Genomic DNA, 16695 nt, shown 5'->3' with positions numbered 1-16695 from the left:
GTGTGGACGCGTGGACCAGACTGTACCTTGAATCGGAGTCGATTGCTCGTCTGCATTTCTGCATGTAACGCCAGCTCTTGTACGTCGCCGCCAAATAAAGAGGGAGAGGCCAATCTTTTCAGCTGGGCTCTCAGTTCTGCAAAAATATGCACATAAATATTACTTTAGCAACTTAGGCGTCACACACAAGAAAAATATAAAAGCAACAAATTGTGAAAAAAAAAAAAAAAATCTGTTTTTTTTATATCTGGTTCATCTAAATAAAGCATAGATATACACCTACTGCAACATACACTTAATATTAGAAGTTTAGTAGGTATTGAATTGTGGAGAAATATGTGAACCAACTGTGTAAGAGGTTTTAGATTAATTGGCAGGTGGTTTAGTTCCTGATCAGCGTGTCCCGCTGACATCCAGGCTTGAGGCAAAATTGTTGAATGAGCCGCACCACCACAGTTTCTCAGTCAACATGAGTGCATTATAAATAACACATTTAAATATAACATGACAAGCATCTACAGTAAGTATTCTCTACAGCAGTGATTAAACTGAAACAATAAAGCTCCACTTCTCACATCAGGTTCATGGAGCAATTTATCAAGTGACCTGGGAAGGGAATTCAATCCCAGATTCATTTCTAGTTTATGCAATTTCCAGTATGATCAGGGGTGTAGTATACATTATTGCAGTCCTCAGTTAGTCTTAAATTTTCTCTTGGGAAAATGTACAGTAGGTAATTTGTGAGGGACCTTTACACGTCACAAACAAGCATAAAATAGTGACCTAGATGTGGTGAAGTATATAATATGTGCAATGTCATTTTAGCAAGGTCCTACAGCAAAATAAACAGTCAGGCGAACAGACTAAAGGCCAGATTTACACAATAAACCAAAGTCATGTGCATGACAGGGAATATCAGAGAGCAGAAACAGGACTTTACCAAAACGGTTCGGTTCCTCCGTCGATTCCACCACGTATCCCTGGTTGGCTGGGAAGAAACACCAGGGGACGTTGCTCTCAGTCAGAGGCGCCCAGCAGCATCCTCGCTGTTCACATTTTTGCTGTTGAAGTCAGATGGTTTATGTCATCGTTTTTTTATCCACATTGCAAATGAAGCTGTTTAAAAACCCAATCCACACCACACACAGTCTTCACACTGTGGGATGGAGCCGTACCTGTGAGGCGCCACCATCAGGGTAACAGTCGACCCGTTCAGCGTGGGGAATGTTGGGACACTGCGCAACAAACTTTTCTTCTTCTGTTGGTTCTGAGAAAACAAAACATTTACGCTGACATCAAATAGATACTCAAGCTAAACATGTAATGTAATGTGTCAGATTTCAGGTGAACCCATGAACATTTAGTCAAATTTAGTCATATGTCAATTTTTTCACTTTCCTTGCAATGCTGATGACAAACATTATGCAGTTTTAGTAAATGTAGGCGTCACTCTTTGGTGCTTTATTTTAAGGTTAATGCATCAAGTTACATGGAGACGTCTCTGTATGAATAAGATATTTGCTTATTTTAACAGCACCAGGAGAAGCCTTGGTTAGAGTGTTACATAACCAGGTGCTTAGATAACCGCAAATTGTCTCCTCCCAGTCCACAGTCCGCATCCTGGAGGACAGCTAGTCTTTTAAAAATACAAAACATGCAACACAGAACTTTTACTCCATCCATACCCTCCATGCCAAGCTGACGCCTCAGAGACCAGTAAATCAAAGACTTGGATTAATTAATTCCAGGCTTTTATCTTCAGTGCTACAAAACTTTCATAAATCCTCAAATTTATTCTGTTTCGTTTCTTGGCAAAATGTATAAGATGTATGAAGCGTTTTCCTGTTTGGGTTACAGACTTTTAACAAGTACGTGAACTTTTTCCTCTGCTTCCTCTGTTTGTTCACCTACCATTTTTGAGGACCCCGGGTTCTCCAGTGGCAAACAGGACAATGAGAACGATGGCTGCCACAGTCATCAGTGAGAACATGACCATTAGGCTCACCTCCAAACCTGTGAAGCGCCTTTTCCCCATCTAACACACACACAGACACATGCACGTACACACACAAATAGATTAAAAGCTAACATCATTAACACCCTGTAATGACACCGGCTCACACTAAAGGCAAGGTCTCGAAGGTTTCAAAAGCTTCTCTGCCTAATGAGGCCTGTTGGCAGGACTCGCACCCAAAACAACCAAAATGTAGTAAACACGTATTTGTCGCATACATATCATTTTCATTGCATTAACCTTGAACTAAACAATACTTCTGACATCAAATACTAAAATAATCACAGACTGCTGTGCATGGAAAAACTGCAAACCTTTAAACAGACCAACAAAACTGGCGGACAGGTTGGATCTTTGTAAAGACACCCCGTTCATCACTCAAGCAATTAGGCCTCTTGCCACTGTGCTCCTGCAGACAGAAGAGTGTGTGTGTGTTTGTGTATTTGGGTGAATGATAAGCTTATAGCCATCCTGTTTAATGTGCTGTGAAGAGCAGGCGAGGGCGAAGGCAGAGACAGGAAGCTAAGTGTGTGCATGCCCCTGTGTGTTCGGAGTCAACTGCACAATGCAAAGAGACACTAAAAAAGGACTCGCAAACATGCAACTTTACTTCAACTCAAACATGGAGGAAGACACCTGCTTTGATAGTGCAGACTCTACTGTACCTATATAAGTGTCAAAAACCATTTACCTTCTATCTGTGCACAGATTTTCTAGGATGTGTAGCAGCACACACACAAATGGGGCGAGATACAGTCATCTTTGTGAGGTACTGATTAGGACACCAATTACAGTAACAGCCATGAACTTTTTTCTTACTGACTTTACCTGAATGCTTAATTTTAGTCATAAGAACATAGTCATTGTAATCATTTTAAAGAGTGCTGTGGTCGGTGCCGTCTACATCCAACAACATCTGTTTCTCACTTCTGGACTTTACATAAAAACTATTTACTGGCCAAATGCAAAACACACTCATTATTATGAACAAACTCTGACACCATCTGTCCACATTTGTGGATAGACCTGCTTAATTCAAACATCTGCAAACCACAAAGCTTAAAAAATAGGCCGGCAAAGTCATCTGTTTTAAGCAGCAACTCTATAACAAGAAGGATTGTGAATGTATGGGTTTTTATTTATCCATGATTATCACGCGCTCCTGTTGTAGTTATTAGAAATGAACCCCGCTGGCATCACAGTAGCAGTCTGTCATCTAGTGTTATTTTGTGCATCTGGTAATGCAGAGAAGGTAGAACGCAACTGTAATGTAAAGGACAGCTTATTAGGTTTGGAGTAGAATGGCTAAAAAGCCTGCGGCTGCAGTCTTACCTCCACGCTCTCAGTGGTCGGGCCAAAGTGCTTCTGAGTTCAAGTGAGATAGCGCCTTATAATCCACAGCATGTATTGTGGTCACAGGGGCTCACCACTCCTTTACAGCTCCGTGTGTGTGTGTGTGTGTGTGTTTTATAGTCTCTCTGCATGCAGAGCCCGAAGCTGTAAAGCTAAAGCTGTCGGATAACCATCTACAGTGTGAAGAAACAAATGCTGCCTAAATCCCCATATCAGCTTGTTACAATCAATCCTGCTATCAGGTTTGATTCCACACTGTTTATGACTGTGTGTACATGTGGGTGTGTGTGTCTATGCCTGTATGGTTATAGTTTACCCAACGATTACTGTGTATTCTTGTTGTTCTATGTAAGCCGTGACTAATCACAAGCCATTTTACCACACTTTGCCCAATGATATACACACCTACCCTTGTGACACTCTCACACCCGTAAAAACAACCAGCTATCACACGCAACCTGATGTTGTCTGTGGATGAACCTTTGGGACATCAGAGTGGGACCTGGAGCCGACCTGCATGAATGCAGCTACTGTAGTGCCGCTATGAGGCCAAGGCTACTTAGTTATGCACCAGGGCTTTGCATGTGATCACAGCACCAGTTACTATGTGTAACCATTGCTCATTTTAACACCATCCCCTTCTGTATGAATAGTGCCCCGGCTGTGGAGTGAAGACGGATGACTGCACCCTCTGCTGTGACACTAACACAATGATACAATCACCATCATGTTGCAGGACAGCGGCCATGATGAACAGCACTCCGGTCCTGCCTGGTCATCAGACATGTGGGAGTCATTGGGTGCCAACGGAAACCAGAGCAGGCACTTGGCCTTCTGCCTCGAATCAAACGCTTCCGCCGTCCTCCTTTTCAAGAGGAGATTTCATATGGCACTGCTGTATGTAGCCTGCCTTTGTCCACGGTGGCCTCTGAATGTGATGTCACAGACAAGACATTTCCTGGGCTTTTTCAAAGCACCACGATTCAGTGTATTCCGATGGGCACGGCCATGCTTTAAACAGTGGGCAGTTATCCATGACAATACACTAGTATTGATGATAGCGCTCATGTCATGCCTATTTAAAAAGACTGATTAACTGAATGAGCTGTTCACTACCTAGAGATGCCATCAGCTGCTCTTTCTGCGCTGAGATCGATTGTCATGGACCATATCATGAAAACAAACCCAGATTGGCTGTGTGTGAGCAGCAGGGCCAAAGACTAGCATAGCGCTCTCCATCATTTGGCTAAAACAGCACGAGGCACCAGACCCTCGGTGCGCATGGAGATGCCGGTGGCTAGCACGAGTGCTTTTCTAATCATTCTTCTCACTGCCCAGTCTTTCTCTCCTTACAAATCCAATCCCACTCTGCCACTGCCAATTTCAGGTGCTCACCCTCCAGAATGCAGCACCAGCCAATTTCAATAGAACAAACCGAAATTGGCAATTCACTCCCCTGTATTGATCCAGTCACTTTAAAACCAGACACTCAACATCAAGAGCTGCCAAACAACCGAGCTTATATAGGAGTGCGTTTGTGTGCCTCTGTACCTGATCGATGACACGTGGCCCTGACCGGCACCTCAGAGCACCAGTGTCTGCTTTACTACATACAGTAATGCCACATGTGGCCAAACCCTTTTTAACTATTTGACCTTTTTCTGCTTGTATTATCTTCTCTAATGTTTTATTATCTCTATTCTTTCTTTTGTAACTGCACTTTTGAAACCTTATAAAACACTTTCCCAAGGTCTAAACATAATAAATGTTTGATAGTGATTTTATCTGGTATCAGCTGTCACTACATTATTCTCTCCAGTGTGATCTGCCAGATCAATGATTGACAACATGAAGTCATAGCAAATGTTGACTCGGGAAGACCACTCTCCTAATGGAGCCTCTTGGTCTGATGCCTGCTTTTTTTTATAATCAGTCTTTTTCTGTGCTACTAGATTTATATTTATCCAAATAAATCTCTCCTTATATCATTACAGACTTCACACAGTTGCACTCTCATCCTTACAGCATTATACTTACAGGCATAGAAGTATTTCATGCACATATTTATTATTTAACCCTTTATCTGCTAAATAAATACGGGTACATTTCAGTTGTTTTAGCCTGAAATGAACTGGGTAAACTAGTTATAACATTATTATTTTAGTGTAAAGGTCCAGAATATTGATTTAAGGTCAGAAAACAGCATTGCCTACTTACACGCAGCAAGTCAATCCATTTGGTTGGGTCCCCTCCCCTTGCTGTTTGTCATACTCCTTTGGAGTTAGTAACTCAATGATTTGGTTGTGTCTGACTCTTCAGCTGTTCAGCACCGCCTCCTTAACTGGGGAGGGGGTCATTTAACCCCTCACGCTAAACAGATGCGAAATAAAATGTCTGGGAATTTGTTCATAATGTAAAGAATCAAACCTGTCCTATGTCTAATCCATATGCTGGTTTAATTTGGTTTTAGAGGAAATGTCAGCTGCCGGTGAGCATCCCTGTTTGTTTTAACAGAAGGTGAGACATTCTTTTTGGGTGGAATTTTTAGCCATTACTGACTAAACATTTTCACAAGTTGCTAAGGCTGCGTGTTTGCATTTTATTTGATGTCCGTTTGATGCGTCTGCTCTTAGTATAAATGTGTGGAAACTGTTTGCGAAACCAGATCTGATCCCGCTAAGGTGAGGTGAAGTAATGTTTTGTAATTGTGTGATTTGATTTGGTATGTTCGATATGATTTAAAAACAATATGCTATGATAGCTGGATGATAGTAGTTGGGTTTTATTAGGTTTCAAGACAACTGATACACGGCGGTGGCTCTGTCTGTGTGTAAGGGGATTTGAGATTTAGTTTTGATTTATAAAAGAGAGGAGATAATGCATTTCAGGAAGGTTTAGAGAATTCTGTGGGGAGACTGCCAGGTGTTGGTGATTTATTGTTTTGCATCTGATTGAGAGCTTTGTACAGTTTGTTTTGGATGAAGCGATGAATCTAATTTATCAGCTTCTTCAGGTGGTTTTGGTAGCTTCAGGTTATTTAAAACCCTAAGTATTTACAGATGATCCATTTCATGCTCACATGAGTAAAATTCTCTGTAAAATGTGGGAGGGATGTTTGTTTCTCTGGACCATTTCTCCTGCAAATTACATTTCTTTGACTACATTATATTTATATGATATTTTTTCTGTGTTTTTATATCATACCCTATTTTCATGAAAATCATTCTTCACAAAGAATCAGAATTAGCTTCATACAGTAATTTAGGAATCTAGGAAAAACTAAGTTTTCATTGCAACACAAACCACATTTTTACTTTTGGCACATTACATTCACATCTAACTTAACCTCAATCTCTTCAAACAACTTGTTTCCTTAATTGCAGGTCTGCTTTCTTAACGGGCATCTATGTTCTGTTGGTATCTTAATGGGGAGATGTAATTACACTCCATGCAAGCATGCTGCTCTACACTCAGACAGAACCACTACTAATTAACCCAGTGTCCAAGTCTTTTACATGTGAAAATGAAAGCCAGCTAGTGGTGCCAAACACGGTGGAATGCATTCAGAACACAACAGAGCACCAATGCTTTTACCTTGTTACTCATTATCGGTGCACAAGGATGGTTAATGTTATCACTGCATTATTCTTCCATTAACAAAGGTCTTTTTTTCAGTTGAGGGACTTGCTGAGTCATTCACTAACCTTCCTGTGTCCCTTCTTATTTTGTTATAATTATTCCAGAGTTGCAGGATTGCAATACTATAAAACAATAATTTGTGTGGACTTGATCCTTGGTGGCAGTTGTCCAAATATTAGGGTACTTGCAGAATGCAGTATATCATGGCTTATTATGGAAAATAATGAGATATCTATACCTTGTGAAGTCAAGGTCAAATGCAGGTCATAGGTGTGAGGGAGGCTCATAGAAATACAGCTCAGGACATGGGGATATAACAGTGAATATACAAAACCATCAAACAATTACATTGTGGTGTTGTGATTTCCCTCTGTGTGACGGTGTTGTGCATTTGTTTGTTGTTATATCACATAGCTGCATAAACCATGATATGCAGGTGGCCTGTCTAAGTGTTCCCATTATGCAGTTTTCCCTATAAGTGTGGCACAGATTTTAACACCCCAATGGGGCAGAAACAGCATAGTGAATGAGTGCATGTGCACAACTTAACAGCACACACACAATCAAGCTTGTGCTGCGTCATTCAGATAAGATATGTTTTTCATCCCCTCTGTTACTGTCTGCATGTTTTGACAGGAATAGACTCAATACTGTACATGGGTGTAATGCACGTGCTGAAGTAATGACTGCCCCATTAGGACTTGATAACGGCCTTAGATGTTAAATCCAGTCAATGATTAGTGACTATTTGTGTGCATGTGTGTATTATCTTAGTTCCTGGAAGTGCAACGCTCATTAGTTGCTACTGTCTTAAACAGGGTCAAAGTATAAATATTTCTAATATCTTCCGATCAATATATTAATCATATTGTAAAGCCTGCCAGTGAACTTGTGAACTTGTCACTGAAGTTCAGTGGAGCTGTAAATATTACACAGAAAACAGTGAAGTAGGAAAAAAAAGGAAAACTTCTTGCTCTCCTTTTATCTGTTGAGGTCTCGAATTTACTGCTGCTTTGGAGTTGCTCACGGTCTGTGGCGTATCAATATTTCATCATTTCATATCTGCGTGCTGAGTCTTTCTCCCTTCTCTCTGTATGTGCACATTAAAGATTCTTGAGTTGGAGCACCCCCTCCACCCCCCTGCCCTTCCTTAAGATTGCGTAGCAGATTTATAAGCTAATATAATGTGACAGCTAATTATCCTGAATTCAATGTGCTGACGATCGCAAAAAGAAAATAGTCAAAGCTTCTGCCAAACAAACTGCGGTTATTCACGGATAATTGTTGTGTTATTAGTGTATTCGCTGTTAATCGTCCCTCAACCTCCACCCACCCAATCCATGACACAGTGAGCAGTCCAGTCATTCAGAAAGGTGTCTCTACACACTAATCCAATCCAAACTGATGTTATGTGAAACATTTAGAGAATCAAAGACATTTTAGAAAACTGACCTTTTCTGGAAGACAACATGAGCCTTAATTGAGGGGGCACTAATGGATTAGGCTTGTTTTTTGTTTTTTTTTGTAATATGATTGATGTGCTTCCCTTTGGCAGGCAGTTCAGACAGGCTGCCAGTCTGGATGAACCAGGGTGAAGCGACCGCATAGGCAATCCTCTGCCCTGAGTGTTCAGGGTTGCTGCTCGCTGGCTGATGCACTGAACTTCTAACAGTGCAAAGTACCTTAGGAGGCCTTTATGTGTATCATTGCAATCTGCATATTGTTTTCCCAAATGGAGATTTATGCATATACTGTAATACTTCTTCTGTGTCCATGCAGTATGTTTTTTTTCTAGTGTTGTTGAATTTTGCAACAGCCCTGCGGAGCACTGAGGCCGTGCTCACTAATCGTGCCTCTGCCTGTCAAATGAACTACTGTAAAAAGATTAAAGTGAATGTAAAGGAACTAGCTGAGGCTTCCTGACAAGTGGCAAGACATATTTCTGCCACAATATTAGAAAAATTCATGCCAGACATGAGGCCACTGTCCATCACCTGCTCAGCTCATGCTACTGTTGCTGGTTTCCCTAAATACATCCAGTTTCCTGTGACTTTCCTTCATACAACTGTTCCACATCGCACTCACAAATGAGGTCACAAACCTATAAACGCATCACTTGAGTCCGACTGGTGGCACCAAAAACTGATCATCAGTGAGATTGAATCATTAGCATAAGTGCAGCAGAGCTTTGGGTTTGCTGTCAGGAATCCGTGAAAAACAACACAGCTACGTTCAGTCGTCGTAGAGCATCACCCAGAACAATTAAACATGTCACATGTCAGTCATGTGTCATCAAAGCAATGTGACGGAAGAAAACTGGGAACGCTTGAGACGTAAGTCATAATAGGAGATGACTGTGTAGAGAGAATGCCATTAAAACCTTGACACAGTGAGAAGAGAGTATTTTCTCGTTTTAAATACAGAAATGTAGAACCTGCTGTGGAAGATGAAATTAATATAGGAATCAATATAGTTAAGAGAATAAGCCAACGCAGCTTCATTCAGATAAACACACATTTTCTGGGGAAGTCCTTCATACAGTAGTGACTTTATGACATGATAGCTGTGGTGACTGGTCCTGCTGAGACCCAGTGGCTCGGTTTACTTATCTCCTGCTGAGTCTTGTAAAAATGGTAGGATGCAGTTTTTAATCATTTTCTGCTTTTATTTGAACTTTACTTCATGTTATGCATGTGCGGGTGTGGGCTGTTTCAAGTTTAAACTCACCAATACATCACTGATCATGTTTTGTACCACAGCGATCCAATAAATAAAAGCCACTGCATTCTTCATGCTAGAATAAAAACATGTGGGTCAAATGAACACAGTTAAAAAGAACAAATAATTTTTTGCACCATGAGATTCTGATTTGCTTTTTATTTATTTCTCTTTTTTTGAATGAAATCAACGTCCTCATTTCAAGTTCCATTAGATGTTTTATCTTTTCTCTTCTCTCTCCCCATCATCAGGCTGGGAGTCAGGCTGTCCGGGTAGCAACAACGAATCCCTCCGTTGCCATGGCAACTCGGAGCGGGTGAACTTTTGTCAGGTGCCAAGAGCTTGCTGCAATAGACTAGTGTGTGTGTGTCTGTGCGTGTCTGTGCGTGTCTGTGTGTGTGTCTGTGCGTGTGGGGTTAGCAGCAGAGAAAGAAAACAGTGTGCTTATCTTTGAGAACGACTGCAAATCCCCCTTCGGTCTGTCACTCTCACTTCTCCAGCAGCGTGACGCTCTTTACATTCTTCCTCAGCTTCTCTCCTTCCTCTCCTTCTCTCACTCTGTGTCTCCCTTTGTCTTTTAATTCAGTGAGGCCCTTGTTGGGTACCTCTCCCTATCGCTGGATCTGACTCCTCTTTTTTTTGTTATCACCCCTTCCTGCTCTCACCTTCTATGCTTTCTGATCTTCTCTCTCTGGCCCTGGAACACAAAAAAAACAAAGCCTGAAAACTTGGCTTGTGTTGTTTTTTTTTCTTCAGTTTTTTTCCCCTCGCTCTGTTCTATGATATGCAGATTCTCGGCTCTCAAAGAGCACGCTGTATTGATCTTTCCTGTGCTCGCTTTCTGCCTCTCTCCGCTTCCTCGATCCATTATCCTCCCTTCATCCTGCTCTTTTTCCCTCTCTCCTCCCTCCATCACTAATGACCTCTCTGCTGATTCGGAGGCCATGAAGAGTGATGGCATATCTCAGTGTTTCATCTATATCCATGACTGTAACAACAATTAGAAACAACTATTTGTCTCGGTTCAGCACTGCAGTCAAACACACAAAAAAAATCCTGTCAAAACATCTGTAGTTTCTCCAATCAGAGTTCCCATAAACATGGTGTGTGTTTGTGTGTGTCTTAACTAGGTGAATGACTTGTTGCTTTGTGGCTCTGCCTGCCTACACACAGGGCTTCTCTTCAACTTCACCTAATCAGTATGCAGCTCCTCTTCACACCACTGTCCCTATGTTATGAATACATAGACGTGCACAACTCTCTGTCCTTGTATTAGAAACTTGATAAGATGTGAAGCAGAAAACTGAAAAACTGAAGAGAATGTGGATTGAGTCACAGACACACACACACAAGTGAGTGGACACAGTGATGGTCATGTAATCGTTCTGCCTATTTATCTCTCTCTCTCTCTCTCTCTCTCTCTCTCTCTCTCTCTCTCTCTCTCTCTCTCTCTCTCTGACACATACTGTACATACACATCAGAGCATGTAAGATGCTCACCTGTCATGTCAGACACGGTGGCTTTTGTGGGAGCGAGCCCAAATATGTGAACGCACTCAAACACGCACAATCTCGCTCACTTTGGGGTCATAAATAAAGCAGTGCCAGCTCAGCAGCAGCTCTTTGCCATGTCAGGCTTTGCTGATGGCTAGTTCAATCCTGGGGAGTGGTTCCAACGGGCTCAACGAGATCAATCTAATCTTAGAATTATAACACGCGCGCACAGGAACTATTAGAGAATTATTTGTCTTTCTCATGCTTACAGCGACTGTTAGCTTAGACTCGGATCAAGCCGTCAAACAAAGCTCCCACAAGTACCTAACGTAATAATTCAAAACAGGAACTCGTCAGTCATTAGCTGTGTTTGTGTGTGTTGTTGTGCGTACAGTATATAAACACTGCGTCTTTACTACAGAGTAAGTATACAATCATCTTTACATACCTGCAGGAATTCAGATCTGAAGGTGAAGACAAGAAAAACAAAGTACAGTAGAGGAGGAAACCCAGACCCAGATAAACAGTTTAGAATGTATCAGTACAGTTTCTCACTGAGACATTTGAAATCCCACAAACAGAGCGTTGAATGGACTCCGACTCAGAATGGTCGACTGTCCAGCCACAACGACGTAATATGATGTTGTGTGTGGTTTCTTTTGTTTTTTTCGGCCCATTCTGTGATGGTGATTGAGTTCTCCTCCCGCCACACACGGCCCACAGCACATTACTGTAAAGATGTCAGTCCTCTTCAGCCCTGGCTCGGTTTACTCATGCATGCTAAATGGGTGATACGCGTTTGTCCTGGAACCTCTGGCCTCTCCGCTTTCAGACGAGAAGCGTGTAAACACTCAAACTCCATTTGACTGTTGCATGGGAGCACCGGGTGAGATGAGCAAAGAGAGAAGCTAAAACACACTGCAGATGTTAACGGCTGAAGAGCTCTTTTACCTTTCGAAGCACAAAACACTGGTTTAAGGGTCCCTGGAACTAATCAATAATTTCCTACTCTGCGTTTGACTCAATGAAGAGCACTGCAACATAAATACTCTTTTAATACTCAACGTGTAAAATTGCTCCCTGCTGAGACAACTATACTCACAGCTCACGCGGGAGATTATGTGTCAAAGGGTAATTGTGTAAAGTGAAGTGAGACGCTTTAGGGTTAACTTAAAGGTGGAATGACTTCCCTTAAAGAAGAGCACTTTAATGTGATTAGCCTCCTACAGTAGCATTCCAGTCAATGTGGGGATGTATCAGACGCTGGTTGCTATTCTAGTGTAAATATAAGGTTTTAGTACAAGAGCTGCTAAGTATATAAACTAAAGAGAAAATGGGTTTTAGAAGGGTTTTTGTAATATAAATTAAATATTGCATCTTCGCAATGATAAGGTAAGATAAGAAAAGATAAGAAAAACCTTTAATACTCCCACAGTGGGGAAATTACTAATGTGATATCATCTACATCTCCACACATAAAAATGTGCTTTATTTTTATTATATGCTTTATTTTTAAGAATTACTGTAGATGAGTTTGTAATTATTTAATTTTGACTTAAACCCATTTCAAGCTTTAAAAAAGAAAAAATGTATTTTGTATTTATTAGTCAGTTCTGTATTGATTTATTTGTTTGTTTTGTGTCAAAGCCTAATTGTCTTAGTTGTGTTTCTGCCCAGCTACAGTAAGTGAATCATTTTTGAGGAGTCTCCTCTGCAGCCTGAAAAACAATGTCGTATACAAAAAGGAGAAGGATGAGTAAACTGCTGTACATGGGGTCAGAATGACAGCGGGCGGTTTTAGCAGTAGTGAGAAAAGAAGAGAAGAAGAACGTAGGAGTGCAGAGGACAGAATGGGGGAAGCCGCCTCTCTTCCTCTGTGTTCTCACAAACACTCACACATGTTCGTTACGTCTCTCTGTCGGCCTGTCAGCCCCGCCGACCCGGACAATCTATCAACTGCTTGTACTGTAGCTCCGGTTGATGGTACGAGGAAAGTGATTGTGAAAGGTGGAAGGACAGGAAGATAGTGAATGAAAGAGGCATGTTTCCTCCTGGATGCAGCATAACAGTCGGTGAGGAAAAGGTGTGATTACGCCTTATCTGTGGAGGAACCAGAGTAGCCCCCAGTCCTTCATTCACTACTCCACCACCACTATTACTACTTCCTCCAGCGCTTTACTGATGATGGCAAATAATGCTAAACACACAAACTGCAGCAATCTGTCTCTTCTGCCAATAGTTTGTTGTAAGAACGACTTCATGTGTTGTTTTTTTTTTTACCAGTCGACATCACTGCCTGAGTTCACGTCGATGGCAGGTACAGTATTACAGATTTGCATTTCACAGTTCATCCTCCTCAGGTGCCTGTCCATCACCTGCTCAGCTCATCTCAGAAGTTCTTTGAGCCAAATTATTCACGGAGCCCAGACAATTACTCAGTCTAAGCAGTTAAGCATACTCATACGCCAGACATTTATAAATAGCTCCTATCATTCACCTTGCTGTCTCCCCTCTCCACCTTTCCTGCCCTTAGCCTTGCGTCCGTAGTAATTCACTGGTCTTTAACATCTATGTGCTTCATCCGAAATCCTTCTGTTTGCTTCTCCATCTCATCGTTAACCCTGGTTTCCCCCTGGTTTCTTATCATACCCTGCCCTCGCTTCTTCAGACAAGATGGAGAGACTGCGAGGGGAAAAACAGACCAGAGTGGAAGACGGGATCCAGGAGAGTGACGGCAGCTTAGGGGAAGGTGGTGGGGGCTTTCTTCTGGCCTCTCTCTCACACACACACACACACACACACACACACACACTCTGCAGGGGTTTCTCTTATTCTCTGTCTAGTTGTGTTCCCCTAAGGGATCTCTGCTCCAGTCAAACACATCTGAGCCGTGCATGGCGCTGCCCTCAGTGCCCAACAAAAGCTACACAAACACACGCGCTGGCGCATGCGTGCACAGAAACTTGCATGCATGCCCGTCGCCACAAAAACACTTAGACCTGCAGGGAAACACTGACAGAGAATCTACTACAGCCTTTCAAGGAAAGCCGACATGTCGCACTCTAAAGGCTTACTCGCACAAGCAGCATCCATACAGCCACGCAGCGTGTTAAAGCAAACACACTTGCTTTTGTCCTGCCTGTGACCGTGAATCAGCATTCTGCATGAATTACAGAGCGGCATTATAGATTCTCTCCACAGCCCACATAGTCTCTAGACATTGTTGAGAGAAACACACACACAGCAGCTAGCAGCCCAACGTATATCAGTGGAACTTTTAAATGTAGTTCTAAACATGACAATAACACTTATTTTTAAATCAGCACGTCTACTGGTTGCTAAGTAGGTGCCTTGTTTGACACCACAGATATAGAGAGAAGAAATCATCAAAAACAGCGCCAGGCAGCAGGACAGAAGAGGGTAACACTAGTGTCAACTGAGCGATGTTAAAGTATTCCAAACATTAAATGCTCCACATATATGCTGCCTGTAATCCAACAAACGCTGTGACAAAAGATGAGTCCATTATCATATTTTGTAGTGCACTGAAATGCATTCTACAACACGCTGTGGCTTCCACATGACCCTTTCTCCGCAGTGCACCCATTAAAAACAAATCTCATGCCGGTTGCAGCTGTTTGGCATTAAAGCTCCTCTAATAGCGGTGGGTCTGTCTATCCAGGCAGTCATCACCTATAGAAATGTTTCGGCATGTGTGGGTGAGTGCTGATCCGCTAAAAGCAGCCGGGCCTTAATTAAACGAAGTCCTGAATTGTTGAGCTAATGCTAACAGTGCAAGTGATCCCTGCTCATTAGGCAAAAAGATCTCCACAAATCTCTCTGCGCTGTAGTAGTAGTCACAGAGCACTCACACCGAGGCAGCAGGTCCACGTCCACACGCATACACACACACACACACACACACACATTACACATCGTTATGCTCACTAACGAAGCAGAAATGTTTGGCCAACATTAGGTAGGTAAGTGAGTCAGAACACGCCGGTGGTCTGTTGGTGCTGAGGTAATAACTGCCCTCAGACACAGACACAGGCCACAGGTTCAGACTGGGAGGCTGACGGACACCTAAGTTCTTGTCTAGATGAGCTATTTTAATGTCAACGTTAAATGAAATCAGGGGCTGCACATTCATCCATTAAGACCCGTTCATAATAGAAAAACTATATTCCACCTGCTCTCACAAACGTCTGGCCTTTGTCATCCATCCCACCAGCTTTTTCCAGTTGTTCCTTCTTCACCACTTGCCCTTTCTCTGTGCTACTGCTGTAGCCTGGAGCTGGTGGAAGTCAGCAAGCCGATCAACAAGCCAATGCATAAAAAGAAACCATGCACATCGTAAGCAATACAAATGACATTCTGAGTCTGGAAAGTCTTAGTTCACTCTGTTCACTGTAAAGTTTTGGGTGCAAGCATAGAGCACACATTATTTATAGATATAATCATCTTTAACAACAATATGTAAGTATTTCGAGAGCACTGAGCTACACCGTAGCATCATTTTACATGCACATGTACTTTATTTTACCCATTATAGCTGGACAATCCAAACAAAAGCACACAAACCGCCCGAGCAGCCAGTAAATGCACATTAAACCAGTCACATCAGCTATAACGGCCACCAGCAGATGGCTTCGGCCAGCTGAACTACTCATTATCAGAGTACAGCAACATGTGACGTCGCTACACAAACACGCATGCTCATGAACGCAGTAGGAGCATAGGACCCGCCACTCATCTTAACTGTTTAAAAGCAGAGGAAGTAAAGAAAATATGTTCAAAACTAAATAACATAAACTCATTTTCAGTAGTGTTTATAATATTGTCCTGCAATGCTGGCAGGTGTTTAGATCCTTCCTCATTAACATTTTATAACAGGTATGGTTTGGTTCTTTCAATGCTGGTTTAGGGAAACATCATAGTGTTAAGTTAAGGTTAGAGGATGAAGAACAGTTTTCTGTTTTACTTCATGATGTGAAAACAGAGGGCTGCTTTTCCGTCTGCTCTGTTTTGGGACTTTCAGCCAGGTTGGCCCATTCTGCAGGGTCATTTGTGGATGTTATGGAGCACCTGGCTGACACACACACACACACACACACACACACACACACACACACACACACACACACACACACACACACACACACACATAGAGCCAAGTTGTACCATCCCAACCTAAGCCAAACACGCATACATATTTATGTGAGGAATGTTACCCAGCATACAAACTAGTATCAAAATCAGCAGGTCATCAGTCATCTGAATACTAAACGAGCTGATTCTGGGCTGCTAATAAGCACAAAATGATTGACAGAAAAAAAAGCATTAAAATTAACTGAGAAAAATTACCACAAGAATATGAAATGCACGGAACTAGGATACAGATGATTGACTTTGTACAAATGTCACCTCATTTGTTACTGTTCACGGAAAAGTAATAAGTGGCCGAGCTCTTTGTA

At 42.1% G+C, this 16695-nt stretch overlaps 1 protein-coding gene and 1 long non-coding RNA gene across 11 annotated transcripts in view; one reads left to right on the top strand and one right to left on the bottom strand.

Moving 5' to 3' along the window:
• The window catches only part of LOC114868619 (sucrase-isomaltase, intestinal-like), a 51389-nt gene extending 45715 nt beyond the window's left edge, over window positions 1-5674 (bottom strand). The window contains exons 1-5 of one of the 2 annotated variants that reach the window (XM_029172373.2): window positions 5585-5674; window positions 1912-2035; window positions 1176-1267; window positions 941-1061; window positions 27-136 (exon numbers count right to left, since the gene is read on the bottom strand). In XM_029172373.2, the coding sequence (XP_029028206.1) occupies window positions 27-136; window positions 941-1061; window positions 1176-1267; window positions 1912-2035 (447 nt within the window). In that variant the 5' untranslated portion in view covers window positions 5585-5674. Of the gene's footprint in view, window positions 1-26; window positions 137-940; window positions 1062-1175; window positions 1268-1911; window positions 2036-3346; window positions 3484-5584 lie in introns of those variants that run through there. The other variant, XM_029172374.3, reaches the window with a different exon arrangement.
• The window catches only part of LOC114868623 (uncharacterized), a 109711-nt gene that overhangs the window by 19119 nt on the left and 73897 nt on the right, over window positions 1-16695 (top strand). The window contains exon 3 of one of the 9 annotated variants that reach the window (XR_008696578.1): window positions 8562-10055. The exons of 7 other annotated variants lie outside the window; for them this stretch is intronic. This is a non-coding gene — a long non-coding RNA (uncharacterized LOC114868623). Of the gene's footprint in view, window positions 1-4020; window positions 5152-8561; window positions 10056-16695 lie in introns of those variants that run through there. One more of the 9 variants, XR_003788044.3, reaches the window with a different exon arrangement.

Source organism: Betta splendens, chromosome 13 (assembly GCF_900634795.4).
Source record: "Betta splendens chromosome 13, fBetSpl5.4, whole genome shotgun sequence".
NCBI lineage: Eukaryota > Metazoa > Chordata > Actinopteri > Anabantiformes > Osphronemidae > Betta > Betta splendens.
Note: the sequence above shows the minus strand (reverse complement) of the source record. Positions and strands in the feature narration are given on the sequence as shown.